Below are 24,811 nucleotides of genomic sequence, written 5' to 3'. Positions count from 1 at the left end.
ACTGGAGTAAACATTAAATGAAATGTTAACCTGAAACAGCTGCCCGAATATTCTCTTTGCCTTCATCCCAGTTTTCTTGATCACTTACTCCAATGCTCTTCTTACCCAAGCCCACAACTACAACACTTGGAAAGTCCTGTGTAAAACCAACACAAAGTGGAATTATTTTCTTCATTAGTACAGCCAGTATGGAAGGTAAATAGCAATACTGAAAGCAGACATAACAGAAGCATAACATCGTCATTCAAAGCAAGTTGCTACGCTATGATATGAATCTCTCCTACTCCTATAAAATTTATACAGAAAAATGAAGAACTTCACTGCTGTCCAACTTATGTTGCTAAGGCAGACATAGAGCTAGGACTAGCGTCCAAGATCAAGGATAATAAAAAGTCCTTTTTCAAATACATAGGGAGGATGAAGAAGGCACCGGGTAATGTGGGGCCCCTGCAAGGTACGCTGGGCAATCTAGTGGTTGCACCAGAGGAGAAAGCGGAACTCTTTAACCAATTCTTCATGTCCGTTTTCTTGTGCAGAGACCGGGACTTCCCTGCTGGGATGCCAGATGGACTCGAGGGGAACGCCTCCAGACCTCAGGTTGGGGAGGACCCGGTTAGAGAGCTTCTGGAGGGGCTGGACATGTTCAAGTCAGCAGGGCCAGATACTCTCCACCCCAGGGTGTTAAGGGAGCTAGCTGGGGGGCCTTTGGCACTCGTGGTGCTCGGGCCAGGTGCCAGATGACTGGAAGATAGCTAATGTGGTCCCCATCTTCAAAAAAGGGAAGAGGGAGGACCCGGGCAACTATAGGCCCGTCAGTCTTACCTCAATCCTAGGGAAACTCTTTGAGAAGATCCTCAAGGAGCACATCTGCGATGGGCCGGCTTCAGGGATGATGCTCAAGGGCAACCAGCACAGTTTCGTTAGGGGCAGGTCATGTCAGACCAACCTGAGCACCTTTTATGATCAGGTCACAAAGGCGCTGGATGCAGGTGTTGCCGTGGACGTAGTCTTTCTAGACTTCAGCAAGGCCTTTGACATTGTCTCCCACCCCATCCTCATTAACAAACTAGGCAACTGTGGCACTGATGCCTACAGAGTCAGATAGATTGCAGATTGGCTCAAGGGTCATACTCAGAGGGTGGTGGTGGACGGGTCATATTCAGCATGGGGGGATGTGGGCAGTGGAGTCCCCCAGGGCTCGGTCCTGGGGCCTGCGCTGTTCAATTTCTTCATCAGTGATTTGGATGATGGGGTGAAATGCAACCTGTTTAAATTCGCTGATGATACCAAAATTTGGGGTGAGGTGAGCATGCCAGTAGAGAGGGAAAGACTGCAACAAGACCTGAATAGGTTACAGGAGTGGGCTGACATAAACAAGATGCATTTCAATACTGGCAAGTGCAGGGTGCTGCACTTAGGCAGTAGAAAGCAGCAGCACACTTATAGAATGGGAAACTCCCTTCTTGAGAGCACGAAAGGGATCTTGGCAGAAAGGGATCTTGGAGTCATTATTGACTCCAAGATGAACATGGGCCGACAATGTGAGGTCTCGGTTGGCAGGGCTAACCGCACCTTGTCGTGCATCCACAGGTGCATCTCAAGTAGAGCCAGGGAGGTGATCCTCCCCCTCTGTGCGACGCTGGGCAGGCCACAGCTGGAGTACTGTGTCCAGTTCTGTGCGTCCCATTTCAGGAGGGATGTGGACAATATTGAAAGGGTCCAGCGGAGGGCCACACGCATGATCCGGGCACTGCAGGGCAAACCCTGCATTGAGAGACTGCGGGACCTAAACCTGTTCAGCCTTCACAAGAGAAGGCTGAGGGGGGACATGGTGACCGTCTATAAACTCACTAGGGGGGACCAGAAGGGTTTAGGGGAGACGCTGTTTCCCCTAGCGCCCCCTGGCATGACAAGGAACAATGGACACAAGTTTAGAGAGTAGATTTAGATTAGACATCCGCAAGAACTACTTCACGGTCAGGGTGGCTAGGAGCTGGAACCAACTTCTTAGGGAAGTAGTGCTGGCTCCTACCCTGGGGATCTTTAAGAAGAGGCTTGATGCCTACCTCGCTGGACTCATTTGAGTCCAGTCTTTTTCTCCCGCCCAGGCGAGAGGTCAGGCTTGAAGATCTACAAGGTCCCTTCCGACCTGACTTCTATGATTCTATGTTATTATTTGTACTGTGGTGGTAACTGGAGTTCTCAGCCAGGGCCCCAGGGTAGTATGCCCTAAACACGCATCCTGAGGAGGTGGCCCACACTTCAAAGAACAATTTAAGTAACAGGATTATTCGTAGTATTTATGAATCATTTTCAGCAAGCTCGTAACAGAGTGTGTGTACATTTTTACCTTCTTTCCATCAAACAACAAGGCAGGATGCCTTCTTCCTGGACAAGGATCTTTTCCTCTCTCACTGCTCAGTGCTTCAGGCACAGCAGTAGGTTAATAATCTCTACAGCCTTCCCCATACTATTTTTGAATGTTAGAAAATAATACATTTTTCTTCTCCCACTGTCAAACTGCCATTTCCTATTTTGAGCTCTTTTTAGAGTGCTAGATAACAGCACTACAAGGAAGTGTAAAAAGGTAAGTACACACCATCGGACTGGGCAAGAAAGGGAGATTAAGCCCTCTAAGAGACTGAAGAGCTGACAAAAGGAAGGAGAAATAATTGAGGTGAAAGGAGTCTTTTAAGTCATATACAATTTGATATACTTCCCTCCAAAAAGCGGACAGCAGTAGAAAGATTCCCCAAACCTTTCTAAACAAAATGAAATTAAAACATGGGGTCTCTTCAGATTTTCATTACAAATACAAGCATGTTTCTAACAATAAGTTTTCCAACTGCAATACTGAATTAACATGTAGCTCACAACAGACTGCAGCTTGGACACACTTTCTAGAATTACTACACCTAGCAATGGTTCAAATCCTTGTTGTTACGATTTTATCCTCTCCCAAGAATTCTGCCTAGGGAACAATTCTGGAGCATTTTCATGCAAAGAATTCCCACTTTCTTCACTGGTGGCTGTGTGCAAAAACAGCTGCAGACCTAATCAAACTCCAATGAAATGCATGAGAGTTGTTCCACTGACTTTAAGGTCAATTGGACTGGGCCTTTCAGAGGAATTGCATACAGAAGACAACAACAACAAAAACACTAAGAAATTATGGCTTTGAAATCCCTTGAAAAGAATCTTGGCTCCTGGGACCCAGAGGCCTTCAGACTTCTGTGCTTAGCTTGAACTGTGGTCGAGACGTGCACCCAGTGAAAGGAGCAGATGAAAAAATCCCTGACTTGAAACGAATCAGGAAGTTGGCTAATGAAATTGAATAAATATAACCTGGGTAAAAGAGGAACAATCAGAGCAAAACCTACCCCCACATAAGAATGGAATGACTACCTCAGAATAGAAAACTCCAGTTAAAGATAACCATATTTGACAAACAGAAGCAAGGTCATTAATATGCAAGAGGGGGAAGGCTTAAGTTAATTTTATGTATTAAGAAATGCAAGCTATATGGTATATAAAGAGAGGCAAAAGAGCATACCCTTCAGAACACTCATAAAGAAAACTTGAAGAGATCCTGTCACTGATCCAAGATCCTGTCTTAGCATCACACGTGGGAACCAGGGCTGCTTGTACACGCCATGGGGGTTTACTTCGGCTTAGTTCTCTCTAAACCGAAACAGTGGGGTTTTAAAAATACCACTTCAATTTACGGAGATTTAAACCACAGTAAACCTCTGTGGTGTGTACACAAGGGTCGGGCTCAATCCTTACTTGCCTCTGCAGCAGCAGGAAGAGGGTGAGCTTCTGGTGGGCTGAGCAGTCCCTGAGCTGTGCTGGGGCTGGTGCTTCCCTCCGTGGCAGCGACAGCACCTCCCAAGCAGTACCTGCCCACAGGCACCTGGCCCAGGCAGCTCCAAGGGGCACCATAGCCGCAGAGGAAAGCACCAGCCTCCCAGGCAGGCCCCCCCCTTTTTTTTTCCCTTCAGTGAAGCCTGCTTGCATGGGTGGCCTGCACAGCCCGTGAGCTGCACAGGGCCCAGTGCTCCCCTCCGCAGCTGTAAGGTAGCAAACTAAAACACCTCAGAGGTGTTTTATTTCGCTATGTCCCAAAGTCATTTAACGCGCAATAGGCTGCCGACAGTGTAAACATCAATGCCATTAAAGCAGTGCAAAAGGGCATTTAAGCCACTTTAAAGGCCAATTTAGTGGCATGTACAAAAGCCCCAGGAGCCCTGGACAAGACTTCAAGGCCTGATCAACTGGGGGGGGTGGGGAATAAGCATCTGCTTTGACTAGCTACAAACCTAAAATTTTTAAATGCTAATGCTGCTTCAGTTTTAATTAGAATTATATCCGTTAGGGTTCAATAAACTTGCATTTAGTTTAAGACAACTGTGTCTTAGTCTCCTTCCTGGTATAAGACCCATTATAGCATCATAGGGACACAAAAGTGCACACAGACATCTTCTATTGTATGATGGAGCAAAACAGTCTGCCTGAACATGCTACATCCAAAATAGGCTTAAAACACCAAGACTCGCATGGAGGTCACAGACAAATCAATATGCTTCATATAAACTGAGGCATCATACCTGATGCAAACCATGAAAGATGCGTGTTTTCCCTTTCTTCAAAAGAGGCCCGGATCTAAAACATAAGAAGTGCCAGACTTTCTTTTAAAACTAAGATCCTGATTTCTTGTGGCAACAATTTCATTCTCCAGTCACACTGTACCCTTTAACGTCACACAAGGATGTTGCCTCATTACCAATTTTAAAGAGAAACAAAATCAACCCAGTCAATGCTTCCACTCCCCACAGCACCTATGTTCTATGTACTGCTGCAGCTCAAACCAACCAAGCCTGTGAGGACTGACTACCAAGGTACAAAATGGTATGGCTGCAAGCTCTAAGAATAAATTAACACATCTATTTCCTGAAATGTCTTGATATTGCCAAACAGCTAAGAAACAGGTTTGAACACTCACATGGACAAAAGTTCTCTCAGCTTCCCAGATACACATCTATCAAAAGCATCTCCTGCATCAGTAAACTGAGGAGGTCCCTCTTCCTTTTCATTTGCATAGATGCCCAAGACGAGGCCCTGAAAGAAAAGTTACACACACAAATTGAGCTCTCTGCAAACCATGTACATGCAGATGTGAGGGCCACATTTACAGTAAGTTCAGCACTGTGAGAATTAGGAATCTGTTTCTGAGAGTAAAATCAAAAAATAGAAAAGACACACAGGCCTGGGGCAGAGCACTTCAACGTCCTGGACACACCTTGGGATTGCTGTTCTTTGGCAAAAATAATTGTAAAAGCCAGTCTGAATGAAAACTGTGGAACAAGAAATCATCCACAAACTGGACTGTGGTAATCAGGGTCTGAACAGGCACTGGGGATTCTTCTCTCATTACTTGCGTTAGCTTTTGTGACCTGCTTTGTTTCTACAAGTGTCCAGTTGCTTTTCTCTCCTAGCGCTGCCCCGCTCTCTCTCTCCCCTCCCTCTAGCTTGTATTCTGCACTCTAGTTTCTCTCCTGCTCTGCTTTCTACACCTCCTTTCACAGCCTCTGATGAAACAAACCTAGGCTGGCTGCATCTTGTGCACTCTTCTTCTGGTGCACAAGAAGAGTACCACATCTTGGGCACTCTTCCCAGAAAGGCAGGGATCGGCCCCGCCTCCTGCCCCACTTCACACTCCCAGCAGCCTCCCTCGGCTCAGCACGAGCCGCCGACCACGAGACGCAGCGCAGCGCCCGAGCCAGGGCAGACCGAGGCCCGCAGCCCTCGCCAAGCAGCTACAGACCCAGGCAAGGCCGCTGGGCAGAGCTGCGAGCAGGTCTCCCGGGCTGGGGCGGTGCCGCCAGGCCGCTTATAGGGGGCTCCGAGCAGCGGGGTCCGCCCGGCACCCTCCCCGCGCTAAGTGCAGCGCTCTCGCCATGGCCTCGGGCCGGGCCCGGCCCTGCCCGCCCGCGCCCCGCGCCCCAGCCCAGCCCGGCCCCGCCCGGCCCTACCCTGCCCCCAGCCGAACTGCTGGTGCTGCAGGCGCGCGGCCAGAGCGGCGGCCCCCGGCGGCGGCAACAGCGCGAGCAGCGGGGAAGCAGCCCGCGCAGCATGGCCGGCCCGGCCTGTGTGCGCGCCCGCTGGGGAGGGGAGGGGCGGGACGGGGCGGGGCGCGCTTCCTCGGGGCGGGACCAGGGACCGGCGCCGCCTCCACGCGCAAAGCCCGGAGCCGGGCGGGGCCTCGCTCCCGGCGTCACAGCTTCTCCTTAGCGAGCGTTTCTTGGCGGTTTTCGCCGCTTGCGGCCACAGGGATGGTGCGAGAAGGAAGGGAAAAGGGAGCGGTGTTTGGTATGGTTGTCGCAAGCCTGAGCATTTCAAAGTGGCTCTCGTCAAAAGTATCTCCCCTCCCCCAAAAAAATCCTTGCCTCCCGCATAATTGCTGGACCCACTCAGCTACTGCGGTGGTCCGAGATGACGCCGGATTTACACAGCTTTAAGACGGCCCCGAATGCAAGACGACTCCCCATACTTATATTGTAGATGTGGCACGTTTATGCATTTGGAGTTTATCTTCCTGGGATCATAGATTTCATAGACATTTGGGCTGGAAGGGACCTCAGAAGATCATCGAGTCCAGGCCCCTGCCCCAGTGGCAGGAAGTCAGCTGGGGTCATAGGATCCCAGCAAGATAGGCATCTAGATGTCTCTTGAAGGCGACCAAAGTAGGTGTTTGAACCACCACCGGCGGTAGTCTATTCCAGACCTTGGGGACTCAGACAGTAAAGAAGTTCTTCGTTATGTCCAGCCTGAAACGGTCACAGAGGAGTTTGTGACCATCTGACTTTGCCATCCCTTGGGGCGCTCTGCTGAACAGACGTTCCCCCAGATCCTGGTGGTCACCCCTGATAAACTTGTAGGCGGCCACCAGATCACCCTGAGCCTGCACTTTTCCAGGCTAAAAAGCCCCATGGCTCTCAGCCTGTCATTGTAAGGCCTGTTATCCTGACCTCTGATCATGTGCATGGCTCTCCTCTGCACCCTCTCAAGTTTCTCCACATCCTTTTTGAATTGTGGAGCCCAAAACTGGACACAGTACTCCAGCTGCGGCCTCACCAAGGTCAAGTACAACAGGACAACAACATCCTAGGATTTGCTCAAGAAGCATCTATGAATGCAAGCCGGCATTTTGCTCGCTTTTCAATGTGATGCCGCATCACATTGAAGGCTCATGTTCATCTTGTGGTCAGTCATGACCCACAAGTTCCTTTTGTCTGAAGTGCTAACCAGCGTAGCACTGCTGAGCCTATAAGCATGTTGTGGGTTTTTTCTCCTAAGGTGGAGACCGTGGCATTTTTCAGTGTTAAATGCCATCAGGTTCTTGTCTACTCATTTCTTGAACCTGTCAAGGTCAACCTGGATTACTCTCCTGTCCTCAGGTGTGGATGCTTTACCCCAGAGTTTGGTGTCATCAGCGAACTTGACCAGTCCGCTTCTGATGCCAGGGTCCACATCATTAGTGAAGGTGTTGAACAATATGGGTCCAAGGACAGAGCCTTGAGGGACCCATTGGTCACCACGATGATTGACTTCCATCAACCACCACCCTCTGAGTCTGACCATGGAGCCAGTTGCCCATCTAGTAGATCCTTTGACCCCAGCTGACTTCCTGCCCCATGGGCAGGGGGCTGGACTCCATGTTCTTCCAAGGTCCAGCCCTAATGTCTATGAAATCTATGAATTTGTTATAATTTTCTAGGGGTAGAACCTAAGTATCACATAGTAGCTTGAATCTGTCATATCCTCACCCCCAGCAGGAAAAGTAGTGATTGGGAGGATCAGGTGGCCATTAGGGCTATGCAAAATTTCTCCGACTGTTTTATTTCAACACTGTTTCGACTCATTTCGAGCTTGAAACAGCAAAATTGAAATGAAATGAAAAGAAGGGCTTCAAAACAGCCTCAAAACAACATATGGGTAGTCAAAATGTTTTGAAACGTTTTGAGTTTTGAAGCAGCCAGCCGCCAAGTGGTGGGAGACAGGGGAGAACCAGGGCTGCGCTCCCAGTGGTTCCAGGCTCGGCCAGGTGGGGAACACAGCCCTGGCTCTCCCTGCCTCCCACAGTTGGGGTGTGGGAAGCCGATCACAGCACAGTGGAAGGGAACTGAGACCCGGCTCAGTTCCCCTCCCCAGCACTGCAATCAGGCTGGAGAAAGGAAACTGAGCAAGATAGCTCAGTTTCCCTCCCCAGCCCTACGATCTAGCACTGGGGAGGGGAACTGAGCAATCAGGCTCAGTTCCCTTCGCCAGTCCCAGGTGGCAGCACTTGTTACCTGTCAGCTGTGTTCCTGAGGGAGCCCTGCCACCCAGCTTGCTGTACTTACAAAGGACTTTTTCTATTTCCCTCTCCCCCCCACCCCACCCGCCTCATCTAACCAGAACTAAGCAGAAATAATGTTTAATAGGCACCTTAGGCCATACATTCCTCAGTCCCAGTATGGGAGCCCTATTTAAACTTGATTGACTTAAACTCGGTCACCAGGTTAAGGAATGCTGAGGCAAGAAACTGAGTCAGAGTGGGTACGGGCAACATTTGAACAACATTTAAGGGTTCATCATAGCGTTCAGCCCATTGGAGCCCTGACCACAAATGCTGTGATACTTTTCCTGGGCTGACTGGTGGAAGTCCTCCCCACAAAGTTTATGAGCACTCCAAGTAATCCCCTTAAGTCTGTTAAAAGACTACAGTAAGATCTGAAAGTCTTGCTAAGCCAAGGCTTATTCACAACAGGTAAAATACAAAACACTGATGCTAACTTCACGGTGCAAGCATAGCTAGGCCATCTGAGAAGATCCCTTCCAGTATATTCATAATAATTTCAAGCTGGCTTCTAGGTGTCTGGTTACTCCTTAAAACTTTATGTTTTTCCTGGTTGTTAATCAGTTTCTTGAGATGTTCCAAACCAGATAACCCCTTGTCACTGGAAAAGGTAATTCTTTTAAATTTAAACTGTTTATATAACAGGATTTTCCCTGCCATTTATGGCTTGGGACCCTCTTGATTTACACAATTAAAAGAATGCTTTGAAGAGGCTAGACTAAGAGTATAAGAAAGCTGTAAAGCAGGAAACAGTGTGCTTCAAGAGAGAAAAATCTCTCTGATACCATCCACTGTTGTTCTCAAGAAGCTGGGAGAAACAGATCTCCCTTCAAGGATCATGCTAGGAACTTTGCTTGTCAACAAATCACCTGAGTGCCTTGAAAATGTGAGATTCCAGCTCTCTCTTTTCCTCTCTAGGCATAGCTTTCTGAACCTAAATTGTATTAGTTAAGCTTGAGCTAGGTTTCCCCAAATACTCAATTAAACCAAGGTAATATTGTAATTGTTTTGTTTGTTTTTTCTGGCGTGTCTATTATTAGTAGTACCATTATACAGTTTATATACTTAGCAATAAAAAACGTTTATAGTCAAACTGGTGGTAAGCGGGTGTATTTTTCCTTCTCTACTTCTCCTTCCCCACTTGCTCCGCAGCAATGCTTCTGTTACCTAAGTCAAAGATCCCTGTGAAGCCCAGAGATACTGTGGGGTCTGCTCATCAAGAGGCTACCACTATTAAGAGAGGGCAAAAGATTGGGACATGCTGAGTTTGAGACACATAAGGCGATCAGCTCGTATAGGCTGATTGACCCAGTTTGGCTCAGACGTGCCCTAATGAACTGAATGCTGGCCCACGAGGGTGTCAGTTGGACACCTAGCCAGATTCAGATGTATTCTATTCACCTGTGTGCTTGTGTCTGACTGCATTTTATTGTTACCTTAATGAACTGATTCCTGGCATATGACGGTGTCAGCCTGTAGATACTGATCAACCCAGCCGGGTCAGGCATGTCACCTTCATCTCTGTGTGAGAGAGAGAGAGAGAGAGAGTGTGTGTGTGTGTGTGTATTTGACTGATTTAGTTGCTGGAGGAACCCAGCCCCACTGAAACTGAGTCCTGCAAGACAGCTCCATTGGGGGTGAGGACTTGCAGAAGGGAGAGATACCGCTCCATACAGAAACACAAGGGACATAAGCAGCACATTGATAGAATTACAAAGACCCTAGAAATATATCCCTAATAAATGAGCACACCTCAAAGTGATAGGCAAATCCAGTAACACACTGGCTTCCCTCCCTCATCTGGCAGGCAGATCATGGACCCTTGGCCCCAGGAAGACTGGCACAGCCCCAGTAGCCATCCCGGAGTTGGGCCCCGATCTGCCTGCCAGATGAGAGAGGCTGTTTCTAGCTTCCCCATTATAGCGAATGGGCAAAACATCAAAACAGCTTCACTGTTTTGATGAAGTGAAAGGGAACAGCTGTTTCAACTTGAAGTGTAATTCAGAACAAAACGCTGTTCCACCCAAACCTCGAAACTCAAGTCAAAATGGAACAGTGATGTTTCACACAGCATTAGTGGCCATTGTCCTCTATCCCATGCCCTTCTTCCCCCTGGAGCCTTCCTGCTCCCCCTGCTTCCTGCACCCCCCCAGACTCTGTCTTTCCCCACCACTCCCCAGGCTCTGCTTCTTCCTTTCCCCACTCCCTCCAGTCTTGTCTCTGCCTCTTCCCTCCCACCTCCCAGTCTCTGCTTCTTCACCCTCTGGCCTTACTGTTAGCTGCTCTATTGCCTCCTCAGAGCACAGCAGTGGAAGTGCAGCCCCTGCCAGCCATGCAGTGGCATTTGCATTGTTGACTGGCTGGACAGGGCATTGAGTTTCCATATACACCGTGTCCAGAAGGAAATCCAGCCTGAACCAGTGCCAAGATGCACCTGCCAGTAAGGGGAGGGAGGGGGGAAGAATTTGCAGAGGGCAAGAGGACAGGGGGCAGGCAGGTGCTGTGTGTCCCACTGGGTTTGACTCAGCTCAGGGGCAGAGTCAGAGCTGCAGCAGCCATCTGCCCCATGCAGTGATTTGTATCTGAATCAAAGATGAGGAGCTTTACCCCCCATGCTGATTTGGGGAAAAAACCCTTCTCTTAGGTCGGGGCAGCCAATTATTTTGGACGGAGGGCCACTTACTGAGTTTTAGCAAGCCATCGAGGGACGCATGACAAGCAGCCAGGGGCAGATAAATATTAATTTTCTAAATTTTTTAGGGGCCCCGTGGGCTGGATAGAATGGCCTGGTGGGCTGCATTTTGCCTACCCCTGTCTTAGGTTCAAGTAAATATGGTATTTTATTCAAAAGTCTGTCTGGTGGGTTTATCACAAACTTTTATAAAACCTGCTGGCAGGAATGTGTGCGGTATGATCACACTGAAGTCAAACTGCAATATGTAAGAACTCATTTTGTTTTGTAAGTTGCATTTTATATGAGCAACCAGGATTTAAGAATGCATATGTGTTACTGATTTATAATAACCTTTCTCAGATTTTTAAATTTTTCTTCATACTTACATTTTTCTTGGCATTTGTACAACTGATCCTTCATGAAGTAGGACAACATACTCATATAGGGAATGTTACTAGTGTATATTTGCAGGATTGAAACTGTATATTGCTCAGATTGCAGACAGGAACATGACATAGGTGTCTAGAGAGATAGAGTAGTTTCTGAGTGAAGAGAGTGTATCCCAGAGGGGAAGAAAAAAAGGGCAAAGATGGTAGTATCTGAAAAATTAAGATTAATATCCAGGAGTGAATTTATGCTATTATAACAACAGTACCATGCAGAAGGAAACTATTTGGGGTATGTTGACACTGTATTGTATTGACAGTGCAAACACTAGAATATCCAGCATTGTGTTGTTTAACACTGAACAGTTTGGACCATCTTAAGAAATGAAGAATGATTTGTGAGTGGCTAACTGCTGTGCACAAGAATCTGAGGATTGAAGACACTGAGTACAGCAGATTCTTTCCCATATTTTGTAATTGAACTCACACTGCTACATTTAAAGTATTTAATATTTAAAAAGCAGCTTGCTCAAATTTTCATTCAGCTGTGCAGTTATCTGTGCAGTTATTCCACTTTAAAAAAATGAAAAGCTTTCTAAGTAATATATTTCAACTGCCAGTCTCTGAGTGGTATAGAATTACAGCAAAACACAGATATAGCAAGCTATGTATATACATAGAGAGAGAAAGAGATCATATCAAGCAGAGTGTCAGGAAGAAGGTGAAAAAAGATAAATACCATCCAATATCCATTTCAAAATCACACTTTTAAACAATTGAAGCACAATATATCTAAACCCTTGGTGTAAAAGTGTTGTGTGGTGCAGTGTAAACCACACTTGAACTGTATGTTAAGCTTCAATTTCTCTTCTCCAGACTAAATCAAGCCAGTTCTTCCAACCTTTCCTAATATATACAATATGTCATCTATGGATAATATTATACTGCTAAGATACAGGATACCGTCTTAGTCTGGGTTGAACCTCTATAGTCCATAGCCTTACCTCTTCACTTACCATAGTTTTGGCCCAAGGCAAGGAAGCCAATGAAGCAGCAGTAAATGAAACACAACATTGCACTGGCTGCTATGGCTAGGGGCAGACATTTCACATAAACCGGTTTAAGTGATCAGAAACTGCTTTAAACCTGTAACAGAACAGAAGTTCAGTGCACACAAACCAGTTTCAAAATGGCTGAAGCTGGTTTAAGATAAACCTGGTTGAATGTAGCATCAGATTTAACTGATTTGGGTCAAACTGGTTTATGAAACTTCTGTCCCAGATCCTTTCCTGGTTTAAGTTAAATCAGAGCCCCCCAGCATGCTTTCCAGCCCTGAGCTGGGGGGAGAGAGAGGAAGAGGAGGAGGAGGCAGGGACTACTCTGCCACCAGGGAGAAGGATTAAACCCTGAGTACAAAGCTGACCTGCTGCTAAGCTTATTGAAAGTTACTTCTGGCTGTGACTGTGAATTACAAATCCCAGAGGTACCTGGAAGCAGGAAGAGAAAGTTGTGAGCAGTCCTGCAGAGTCCTGCGGTTGTGATTGTGGACTGCAAATCTCAGAGACCTAGGGGCAGCAGGAAGAGGAAGCAAACACACAATCTATGCTGGTTACATGCCAGGCAGTCACACTGTAGTGCCCCAGGAGACCGCGGGCATGTGGCTGCATTTCCTGAATCAAAGGTAAATATATGTCGAGTTATTTCTCAATTTAATCTTTGCAACTTAGACTAACCTGTAAAGACTTAATCGATTCAGCCTTGGGTTTTTTGACTGTCTGTACTGAGCCTGTGAGTCAGGAAGTATTTTTGCTTCACTTACTGACTCCAGCCTCTCCCTCATGCTGTAGTTGTAACTGTGCTCCAGAAGCTGTGATGAACTTTAGTTATTTTTTTTTATCTTGCAATTTTTCAGTTTAAATTTATGGATGATTTTTTTGAGTGTTCAAGTGAGTGTCACTAGCAGCTCTACCTTGTATAAGATATATTTTTAGCATATGCTGCAGTGGCTCCCCACAGATGTTTGCTCCTGTACCTCAATCTACCTATTCTATCATCCAAATGCAAGATCCCATGTAAAGATGATGCAGGCTACAGTAATTGACTAATAATAGATTTCTGCCATTTTCTGAATTTGGCCCAAAGACTCCTAAATTTGCAATGGTCTTGACAAATAAGTTCAAGGATGAAATAATTTCTTTTCATTTGTCACTGCAGGCAAGACTTGAAAGTACAGTCCCTGGGAAGCCAGTTCAGGAATCTATTGCATGGTATAAGCTATTTTGTTGGTTGATGAAGAAATAGACTGTCCCCATGAGCGGAAAAGTACAGTTTGCAGCACCTCAAAGCCTTTTGAGGTGCCATAAAACACAAGTGGCACACTTAACCCATTCAGCACACTGCATATTTGCAGCACAGCAGCAAAATCAGATACAGGCTTCCCTTGCTTTATACAAGTTCTGTGTGAATTTGCTCTTATGCAATGACCCTTTTTATACCAAAAAATTGTTTTATACAAGGTAAATTCACTCTTATGCGAATGGTGTGGTGCATTGTGGGAGTGACGTGCACCAAAATATAGTCTCCTGTGCAGATCTGTGCTACTCACTCATTGCCTGCAACACATTTTTGCCATCCCCATTCTGATAACATTCACCACCACCCTGTGCTTGAGGGTCGCATAAAGCGAGGCAAACCTGTACTGGAAAATCCTGGTATATAAAAAAAGGTGGCATGGTGCATGTGGCAGCAGCGTGTACTGCCAGAAACCAGACCCACAATCTGGGAGGCCCCCAGAACCCCAAGTAAGGCTGCTGGGGCCAGTCCAGGTACTGGCTCCAACCTCCTCTAGCCCATCCGAGGCAATTTGCTGTACACCAGAGCATGCGTGCAGGGACATACCCAGGGACAACCAGCAGCAGCACAAATGTGTCACTGCTATTTGTCCATGAGGAAACGCACATTCCCACTTGTGGGGATACGGCCATACAGTCTTACGCTGATTTTACTGCTGGCTAAATTAGGTGTAATGTCAATGGAGTTACTTCTGATTTACACCTGTTCAAATATGAATAGAATTTGGTCCACAATATCCTTTGTCATTGCAACTGACATGAAACACTGAGCATAATAAAGAGTATGGAAAATAAATAGTTGAGTGTTTAAATGTGGATGCTTTAAGTGAGGCGCATAAAGCCATATTTAGATGCATAAGTGGGCGGCCTGTTCTTCAGAGGTTCTGAGTACCTGTAGTTATCATTGGCTTCCCTAGGGTCTATGAATGCTCAACACTCTTAATTATAAAGCAAGCTATTTGGGTCCTTAAAATGTAGGTACCCAAATCTGAAGATGTTGGCTATGACCTTAAAAATACTATTTTAGCTGGAGAAGGATTTTCATATACAGGCATACCTCATTTTATTGCGCTTCACTTTATTGCGCTTCACAGATATTGCGTTTTTTACAAATTGAAGGTTTGTGGCAACCCTGCGTCGAGCAAGTCTATCGGCGCCATTTTTCCAACAGCATTTGCTCACTTTACAATTAAGGTATGTACATTTTTTTTTTAGACATAATGCTATTGCACACTTAATAGACTACAGTATAGTGTAAACATAACTTTTATATGCACTGGGAAACCAAAAAATTTGTGTGACTCGCTTTATTGCGGTGGTCTGGAACCGAACCCGAAACATCTCCAAGGTATGCCTGTATGTTTTTCTGAAAATATTCTGAAGTGGTACAAGACATCTCAAACTTTTTCATGTTTCTTGTGTTAGAGGCTTTCACAGTTCTTTACAAAAATAATTGTATTTTGAAATTTATAACACACAACAGTTTTCCATTAGCCTGATGACCAAATACAATGTGTTTTAAGCATTAATATGAAATAATGGCTTTTTCATTAACTCAATTTGTTTAAGTCTAGTTTTCAATCATCTATACATAGTTGAGGAATCTATTTTGTTACTCTGTGGCAATGAATCTCTAGAAATGTCATGTTTGCTTTAAGGCCTGCAGAACTCAGCAGTCTGGTGCAACAAGTGATTGAATACTTATGCCATGCTGGTATTAGTATTCTCAAAAAAAAACCCCAACCAACAAAACTTTGCCACACATAAGTGTCTTAATAAAAAGTTTTTCATTTAATAGTGTTTCATAGGTGCTATTTTCATTTGTTTTCAGATAAAACAAGAATTGGCAGAGGCCTGAGCCAATATATCTGTCAGAATACTCTTTAGGTTATCTAGTTTCTGGCTTTTTTATTTTTAAAATCTTACTGTATGCCCTTAGTCATGTGCTCTCAGTTTGATTTCACTCTCCTAGCTAATTTAAGTTTACCTTTCTAGCACTGCAGTACATCATTAAGAATAGGGTACTCCATTGGTTCTCTCAGATTTTTTTAATAATCTGAGAAACTAATTTGCAATGGTGTTTAATACAGAAGTCCAGGATCTGTTCTCTATGCTTTGCAATAAGACTGTAGTCTATTAGCTTGGAAGCCAATATATTATGATGCAGGTATCTTCTTCTTTATGTTAACTGAAGAGCACTGTTTGACTTTTGTGAAATCATATTTTACCTCAGATTTTTGAAAAGATGGACACATTCTAGAAAGTAACTGCATTACTTTACATATTGGATAGTTCTTAAGCAGTGCAGATGTTGTAGTTTGTTTTCCAGCCAATGGTATTGCTGGTACCATCAAATGGCCTGAAAACACTATGTATTCTGCCAGTAGCAATTTAATTGTTTATGAAACCAGAATTTCCATCCAAATAAAAAAAAATTACAGAACCAAGGAGCTGCTTTTAATCACAACAGTTAATTTCAAAAAAACCTAATTTAATGATGGAGAAAGTTATTAGTACATGATGTCTTCTGCTGTAACATTTGCCTCTTCTGTTTTAGTCTTAAATTCAGGGAAATGAATTGCACTTAGGGCTATTAGCAACAAATTTACTCCATGAGCTGTAGCACTTGCCACACAAAGCCAAAAAGAGCCTTCATACTGTTCCTCCAAGACTACAAACTGAAAATTTTCCTGGAAATTGGCAATTCTTTCTGTGAGATGATGAAGTTTAACAGCAGCTATAAAGCTAGCGACTGCCAATGCTGTAAAGCCACCTGCAACAGAATGAAAAAGGCATTCATCATCATTTTCAAAACAAGTTGGATGTGTTGGATCTAATTTAGGAGAACATGACTTAAGTAAACACTTCAGGTTAAATGTATGATTGGGTATCCAGAATGGGGATGTGCTTAGCATGTGCTTAAGTGTCTTCCTGAATTGGAGCCTTTATTAGACATGTGATTAAGCATTGCACCTTTCTTATATTGCTATAAAAGTGCTCTTGCAACTGATATTGAGACTGTATATGAATTCTCTGTTCATGAAGAACAACCTATAGTAGCATCTGAAATGCCTTGAATTTATTTTACTACAGTAGGTACAAATTCAGTGCAAACATTTATCTTTTATTAGAAATGTACATATAGGAAGAGCAAGAGGTTTTAACATGTGAACACAATTTAGTGTTGCTATTTATTCAGTAGTACAAATTATTTTACCTGCAAGTAAATTCCATAGGCATATACCTGCTGGACCTTTAATAGCTCGATATGGAACCTGGATTATGTTGAGAATGCAGAATCCAAAACTGATCAGAGCAAAAGAAATGGCGACACATAGGAAGATTATAATCATCACATGAAGGCCTGTATTCAGCTTTTTGACCAGATGTGGGAAGACTGTCAAGAAAAAATATTTAGTTTATGCAGCATATACCTTTTTCTGGTTATTAAAAGTTAACCTTATATTGATTAACTGATTTATGCTCACTGTAATAGGACTTTATTTACAAGTAATCTGGTAGAAACAGGTGTGTTAATTCATGATGGTTGAATTATCTGATGGCAAAAGTAAAGAAATGAGGATGTTCTTACCTGAGAATAGTATTCTCTTATAATACTTGTGTTGGTCAGGGTTGCAGGCTCATGTATTCTTGCCCTAGTTTTATTAATGTCTGTATTATAGGAGACTATACTGGAAAATATATTACTGCATATTATGTCTATTAAGCAGTAAACCCAAACAAGAGCACTGAATCTGAATTTCACTCACTTTGATCTTCCCAGCTTGTCCTATCATTCTTGTAAGCGCCAGCCAGAATTCTAACTCTAAATATTTCTGAATTTTAGGGAGAGTTCAGCTTGAGATCGAAATGTCATGCCATGAGCTTTAATTAACATATATGTATATTATACTTATAGCAATAATAGTGGTATTGTCTGAATTGTCCGCCTGCTTCTCAACAAACTTATATGAGCAACAAGTGAAGTGTAGATGAAAAACGTGGTTCCTTTCTTTGAGTCAAGTAGACCCACGGTTCAGCATGGTACTTAAAGGCCCCTTACTGGAACCATTTATACTTAGCATTATGCATGTACTTAAGGATGCCTGTGTACATGCAGGGACACAGGTCTGACATGCTTTACATTACACCGCATCACATTACATTACACCGCATCAGTGGAGTGTGTTAATTGGCACACTCCAGTTGCCTCCATGTCTTGTGCATCAGTGTCCGTGTGCTTCAAAATGGCAGTGGGGGCACTTTAACTAAAGCTCATTCAATGACCTTTAGTTAAAGCCCCCACCACCATTTTGAAGTGTGGGAAGCTGAATACACAAGATGCTGTAAGTGCTTTAATTAAAGTGACTCCCAGAGCTAATTTAATTAAAGCGTCCCACACCCTTGGAGCACGTGTAAAGATGCCCTAAGTGCCTTGCTCAGTCAGGTCCAGTCACTGAACTGTAGGTTCAGTTGCCCTGAGGCCTCCTTGAGGCCCATCTAAGCCCAACCCTGGACATCTTGTGGAAGCATTGTAAAACGTTTTTATTTAGGCAAGTTTTTAGCAAATGGGGTTACATTTTGAGGTATTTGAGGAGTTATTTTATTACTTACTATTTTATTCTTTTACTTGTTTATCTTATGTTTATGATAAGCCATCCTGAGCCATTTTGGGAAGGGTAGCATATTAATCTAATTAACCTCAATATATGGCTATTACAGACACAATAATTAATGAGAATGAACAAGCAATTTCTGCCTTGATGATAATATCAGCAGAAAAAATAGAACATGTTGCAATATTATTAAGGTTACTCATTTTAGCATTAAAAAATTAGGAACTGCTACATTTTTTCTGCACCTCCTAAAAAGCATACAGAAGTTATTTAAAGCATTGGAGATTTAATACCTCATTTAACAAGGGTTAATTTTACAGCACTGTACCCATTTGAAAGTGTTGTAAAGCCATTCACTTCTGTTAAGTCACAGCAACACAGCACTTTAAATGGCGAAAAAAGCAACTGGTGTACACACCTCTAGTTAGTGTCAATCTTCAGGCTCTGGCTTACCTTTAAAATATTATTACTATAAGGCCAGTGTGCCTGAACATCCCTCTCTTCCCAACCCAATATTTTTTTTAAGGTAATTGTGGTCTGAATTTGTCTTGGTCTCTATTCTCAGGTTTCCTCTGCACCAGGTAGAGGTATAGCCATTGTCTGTTCAAAGTCCCCATCTATAGAAATGTTTTTCCTGGACCCTGATTGTGCTCATTAGAGGCCCTTAGGACTTCTTTCCAGGCATGTTCCCAAGACCTTTCTATTTGGGAGCATTTTTATTTGTGTCAGTACATCAGTGACCATATTGGCCACCCTTTTCACTATCTATTTATTTTTAGAGTATTTTTTGCTGAAGAAAAAGCTAGCTTTCTTGAGCGTCTGCCTAAGAGTATCCAGCCAGGGTTGGTCTGAAATTTTTTGAAGTAACACATACAGGACTTCTAGTAACTCCTTAACTTGGACAAGGTACTTATGAATTTTGCCTCTGCTTCCCAGGCAATGGTAACTTCTTTCACCCACCTGTGAGTCCTCACAAATGCAATGTGGTAGAGCCAAAGACCAAATTTTCTCAGAAGAGAACTATGGGGGATTTAGAAAATTCAATCTATGCTGGGGCTCATCGAGGACAGAAGAGATGGAGAAGACAAAAAACACCCTAAATCTAGCCCTGTATAACCTTCAGATTGCTCAGGGAGGTGATAAGACTATAAAGAGACTCTATTTATCTCCTCTTCAAGCACAGGGTCAGAGAGGATGTGCCCCTGGGGGAATGGCCACTGGGGTTCTGTGCCCATTTCAGAAACAACAATAAGGGTCTTTACTGCCTCCCTGTGGAGCCTGAAATCACCAGGCTTGGACAGGTCCTCAGCATGCACTCCAGTCTTGCTCTTGGGCTCCTTTTCTTGGGAAAGGGTATTCTCTCCTAGGGCCTCCTCAAGCATTTTGCCTTTGGCTGGCTACGTGCAAACAAAACAGTGCTGGAACATCTGTATGACCACCACATTTCTACTCCGCACTGGAGCTGTCCCTCTCGGAAAGGTATCACCACTGAGTCCGTAACATCTAATCTTTCAGATCTTTTAATTAATTTTTGAAAGGTACATCTCTACTATATCCATTGACTAAGTGACTGCATTTTTTTAAAGGCCCTGTCTTCCCCTGCTGGCAGGGAAAACTCCCACTGTATCCTGCATTCATGCAGTGGGTTGGACCTGATAACCTTAAGGTCCTTTCTAATCCTATGACTCTATGGTCATGAGAGTTTGGCTTACACAAGAACTGCAGCTTTTGGTCCTCTGACTACTGTATCACAGGAGTCACAGTTGAACTAGTCTATTTTAGTAATTCATAGTAATTCATCAAAAAGTCTCTTTATCAACAGCTGGATTCACCCTACACAGTTGTGCAAATGACCAAAAGGAGGCATAAGCTCCCCTTCCTCCATTCAACTTAGCAGCCAGCAAGGTTTATGCGAATAATGAATAACGGCATGGATGGGTAGGTAAACTACATCTGCATGCCTAATGCTCTCTCTCAGCAGTGCAAATAAAAGAAGGCAAAGATCAGACATCCATGATTCCACCTCCTATCCCTCACCCTTTAGAGACAACTGGACAGAGGTAGGAGTAGGCCGTGTCTGGTAATAGGACAGCATGACAACGTATTAGCTGCAGTGATTAGCTGAAGCAAGATTTGGTTGTTGAAAATCCACAAGGTAGAAACCAAGCCACGAAACTTCAGCTCAAGTGCTACCTTAATGTAGATCTGAAGGCTAAGTAGTCCACCAAAGGTACAGACAGGCCTCTAAATGGTCTGAAAGCAAATGCCTCAGGAGAATACTAGGTTTTACATAGAAAGCTGAGATTTGTCAGGACTCAACATCTCCTCCAAAATTATCAAGAAGAAATAGAAATATCTCCCAACCCATAAAAAAATGAAGCCAGAATATTTGCCATGGCATGTGTACTCTGGGGTACCTAGAGAGCAGCATGTAAAAAATACAACTGGAAGATTCCTTTGGTCCAGTAGTACTTATTACAGAGATGGCTGTAGTATGCCAAAAGTGGGCACCAGCCTTTACATGGGAATGACAAGAAAAGCTCCATCTGAGTTTTAAGAAATATTTTTTCTTATCCTGCTTTTACAGTGATATGGCATCATATCCAAGAATATAAATGAAAAAATATATAAATTAATTAAGCCTGAAAATACACTGAAATTCCTGCCCATATTTCAAACCATAAAGACCCAAAGTAGAATGAACTATAGCTGTGACTATTTTAATACTATTAAACTATTATAACTATTTTAATTCTATGGGTATGATAAACAAAGAAATTATGAGGCTTTTAAAATTTATTTACACATCACTCAATATATTCAACCAAAACTTTACTTACGTGTGAATTTGGACCGCCGCCCACCCAACCCACACTGTCGTACTTTGCCCCCACGAAAGAGTCCATAGTAAATATCTCCAATGAACTTGACTAGTTCTGGATCTGTGGCATTGACCAAGTCAGCTCCTGTTTTACAAAGAATTTTTCCAGTTATCCACTTTTGGGTTGCCATTGCAACAACAATCAAGATAAAAGACACAAAGCTCATTGCAGAAGCCAGTGCAAACAATGTCTTTTTAAAGCAGCCAGGCATCTTAGTAGTTTCAAGGAATCCTCTCCAAGGCCCCTCTGAAGTAATTAGATATATTTTCCATTTTTCTGATGCTTAGAAATCCACAAGTGGAATGCAAATTCTTCAAAACATAGACTTATATCTCATTGCATTTTTAAACTCCAGAGGCTAAACTGAATGGTTAAAAATCAAGCCCGAAATGTAGATTTGCTGTGACAACATCCTGAAATGGTTGCAAAGAAGAACTTCATTACACTGTAGTGCAGTGGAGCTTGTCTCTGCAGAAAGTAATCCTATATCTATTGCACGGCTATTGTTTCATCAGAGGTTTAATTGACATACTCAAATGACATCTATTTCTTTACCATAATCACATAGAAGAAATCTTGATGAAGGATCCAGTTTTTTTAGATTGTTATGACACGTTAAATATCTGTGGGTAAGGGACACAGCATGCAGAAAATACATTATTGGCACCTGAATTCTGCTGCCATCTCAGCTGTATCAAATTACTTTTTCCTGGTGCTTGCGGTGGTGCTTCTTTTTCTAAATGTCACCACTGTCCCTGCTATCAGAACTGTTCATAAACTAGAAAATGATAACCCATTCTCCAAGCTTGGTAATTGAAGTATATAAATAGTGTTTGATGCTGCACAGACTTGTTATTAGATTAATCTTTGGGATATAAAATGAGATGCAAAACAATTCTTTGTGCTTGAAAAAAATGCCAACATTCTTTTTAATATATATTAGCAATGGAGCTAATGCAGGCACATACAGAAACAGACACAACAGGCTGAACTGCTATCAGATAGGACTGAAAAGTGACAACAATAGTTTGTACTTCTTTATTGCTTTTCACTCAAGGACTGTGAAGCTCTTTAAAACTATTAATTAATTAATTTTCACAACATCCTTCTGAAGTAGGTAACCCAACACCCTACTGACTGCAGCCCAAACAAGTTGTGGAAACACACTATTGCTAAGGTGCTGTCTTTTGGAGAAGACGTAAAACAAAGTCTTCACGGTCAGCAGAGGTCTCAAAGCACTACAGATTTCCTAGGTTATGTAGTTATGTTTTAACCTTTATGTCTATATTGTGTCCATGAGCACTCTAAAAATGTATTAGACACCAGATACAATACAAAACGTACTTAAGGCATGGCAGTGCCTTAAATTTAGGGGCTTTATGTCTGGAATTTAATGCAAATTGACAAGCTTACACAACTAAGCTTTGTATATGGTGAATGGAAGACCTAGAGTATAGACACATGTATATTTGGAGCTGTTTCAAAACAGGAACATTTCAAAGGGGCAGCAGCTGTTAAGTTTTAATTGTTACTTGTGGACAAATTGGGAAATACAACTGAACGAAAAAGCCTCTGATTTTAACACTACTTCATTGAGAGTTAAAGCTGGAGTGGTTTGGCTATGAAGTGTTCCAAATGTAAGTCTGTCCATACCCCTAGATGCCTTCCAAGGACAACCCAGACCACGTAATTTGGGACCTACCTTAATCATGGCAAGACAAAGGGTTTTTTGTGGGTATTATGTGGCAGCCCAGTCCTTTGGTGCTAACTGGCCCCACCCCTCAGTGCTGATTGGAGGAGGAGGGGTGAGGAGGCAGCTGCCATTTTGATTGCTGGATGTCCTTTGTGTGGCCTCGCCCCTAGGCACTGATTGGCGGAAAGGACCCAGAGGGAGGAGAGACAAGGGGGCGGCTGCTATCTTGTTTGCTGCCCTTTGTGCCACTCTGCCAGTGGGCACCTTCCCCTCCTGGCAGCAAGGACTGCTGGCTCCCACTGAAGAGCCAGCATTATATTCATACTAAGTTTTTTGTTGATTTTGCAGATTTTGTGGACAATCCCAGAGTTCACAGTTTCCGTGAAATCCGCAAAGCCTTACAATAGGTAGGTCCCTAGACATAGCCATTTGGCACAGAGATGCTTACAGGCGGCCAATAGTAAATTCTAGGCAGAGCGACGTGTCTGAATTCCCATTTATCCTCAGAGTTTAGACAACTGACTCAGGGTGCAAGGGAAGTGTTTTGGTCATCTCAGGATATAGACTGTCCAGCAGGGAGACACCTGCCTGGACCAAGACCCCTAACTGACAGCTGCATTGACCTCAAGAATGTGAGCAGCATGACATGTGGTGATGCCTTTTGCCTAATGTCCTAGCGCAGGGGAGTCAAAGTCACTTTCTGCTCCAGGTCAGATCTGGACTGTGGGGCCCCCTGCAGGCTAGATCTGCAAGGGGCTCTGGCTCCATACATGCAGCTGTGGCTGCAGCTCCTGCTGTATATCACATACCACATGCTGGAGTAGGAGCTGCTGCTGTTACCATGCACCTCATGACGAACCATGAGCTCCAGCTCTGGCACAGGGCACATGGCAGTGACAGCTCCTGCATGAGGTATGCTGCAGCAGTCCCAGGGCCAGTGGCTGAGGATAGGGCCATAGCAGTGGCAATGGGCGAAGTGACCGGAAGGCCATTGGGGCTGTTTCAACCCTCACTCACTCTTCTGCCAAACTGGCAGATCCACTGGGGCTCAAGGTCCCCAGATTCTGCAGCAGGCCACTCCTCCCTGGCCATGCCCTACAACTTCTGGCTGCCCACTTGATAGCCTGGTGGCTTTGATGAAATGGCTCTATAGGCCATGTTTGATACCTCTGCGCTAGATACTCTTCTCCCTGAGCAGGGCCAAACCCATATCTTCTGATTCCCAGGAGAGTGCCTTAATCACCAAGCTATAATCTAGTGTGGCATGGAAACCTGGCTTCAAAGTTATTGTCAAGGTAAATTTGCACCTTTATAGACCAACTCAGGGGCGTCACAGATCCAGGCCCTGGGCCCTATCATCTGGTCTTGGGTGCTGCCCATGGGTCTGGGCATAGGCAACTGGTAGGGAGGGCATGGGGGAAGGGGCACATGTCCCTCTTAACAGGGTCATCCCTGCCTCCACCACCGCCGGCATCTGCAAGTGCTCAAACGCCCCCGACATGGCCGTCCCTGCCAGTGGCATCTGCAGATGCTTGCCAGATCCACACCGCCACTTCCGGAGGCATCTGCAGGACCTCGCCAGAGGCATCTGCGGGAGCTCGCCAGCTCTGCTGATGCTGCCCCAGACCCAGGAGGCACCAGTTGCCCATGGGTCTGGAAGCGGACCCACATGCCACTGTGGTGTGTGAGGGACCAGCCCTGCATGCTGCACAGGGAGTGGGGGCTGGTTTGGGGTACACCCTGATGGCTGCACTCTGGGCCGATCGTGGGTGCACAATGCCAGCTGCATATGGGTGCACTCTGAGGGCCCA

At 44.4% G+C, this 24,811-nt stretch overlaps 2 protein-coding genes across 3 annotated transcripts in view; both read right to left on the bottom strand.

Moving 5' to 3' along the window:
• LAP3 (leucine aminopeptidase 3) overlaps nt 1-6,190 on the bottom strand; it is a 33,138-nt gene extending 26,948 nt beyond the window's left edge. The window contains exons 1-4 of one of the 2 annotated variants that reach the window (XM_090035671.1): nt 6,033-6,190; nt 5,003-5,118; nt 4,608-4,662; nt 31-136 (exon numbers count right to left, since the gene is read on the bottom strand). In XM_090035671.1, coding sequence (XP_089891797.1) covers nt 31-136; nt 4,608-4,662; nt 5,003-5,118; nt 6,033-6,134 — 379 coding nt within the window. In that variant the 5' untranslated portion in view covers nt 6,135-6,190. The remainder of the gene's footprint in view (nt 1-30; nt 137-4,607; nt 4,663-5,002; nt 5,119-6,032) is intronic. The other variant, XM_090035672.1, reaches the window with a different exon arrangement.
• Nucleotides 6,191-15,444: 9,254 nt separating this feature from the next.
• CLRN2 (clarin 2) lies at nt 15,445-21,601 on the bottom strand. The gene is made up of 3 exons (XM_090035664.1): nt 21,266-21,601; nt 17,027-17,206; nt 15,445-16,582 (listed from the first exon to the last, which is right to left on the bottom strand). The coding sequence occupies exons 1-3, from the start codon at nt 21,516-21,518 to the stop codon at nt 16,320-16,322; spliced, it is 696 nt and encodes a 231-aa protein (XP_089891790.1). The 5' UTR covers nt 21,519-21,601; the 3' UTR covers nt 15,445-16,319.
• Nucleotides 21,602-24,811: the final 3,210 nt, after the last annotated feature.

This window comes from Crocodylus siamensis, chromosome 2 (assembly GCF_052110815.1).
Source record: "Crocodylus siamensis isolate JL-2025a chromosome 2, ASM5211081v1, whole genome shotgun sequence".
In the NCBI taxonomy this organism is placed as follows: domain Eukaryota; kingdom Metazoa; phylum Chordata; order Crocodylia; family Crocodylidae; genus Crocodylus; species Crocodylus siamensis.
The sequence above is the reverse complement of the archived record's forward strand: the minus strand, read 5'-3'. Positions and strand labels throughout refer to the sequence as shown.

Coding starts and splice junctions, on each gene's coding strand:
- CLRN2 (XM_090035664.1), bottom strand. CDS start 21,518: ATGCCTGGCTGCTTTAAAAAGACATTGTTTGCACTGGCTTCTGCAATG. Junction 17,207..21,265: donor GCGGCGGTCCAAATTCACAC/GTAAGTAAAGTT, acceptor TTTTCTTGACAG/TCTTCCCACATCTGGTCAAA. Junction 16,583..17,026: donor CCTATGGAATTTACTTGCAG/GTAAAATAATTT, acceptor ATTCTGTTGCAG/GTGGCTTTACAGCATTGGCA.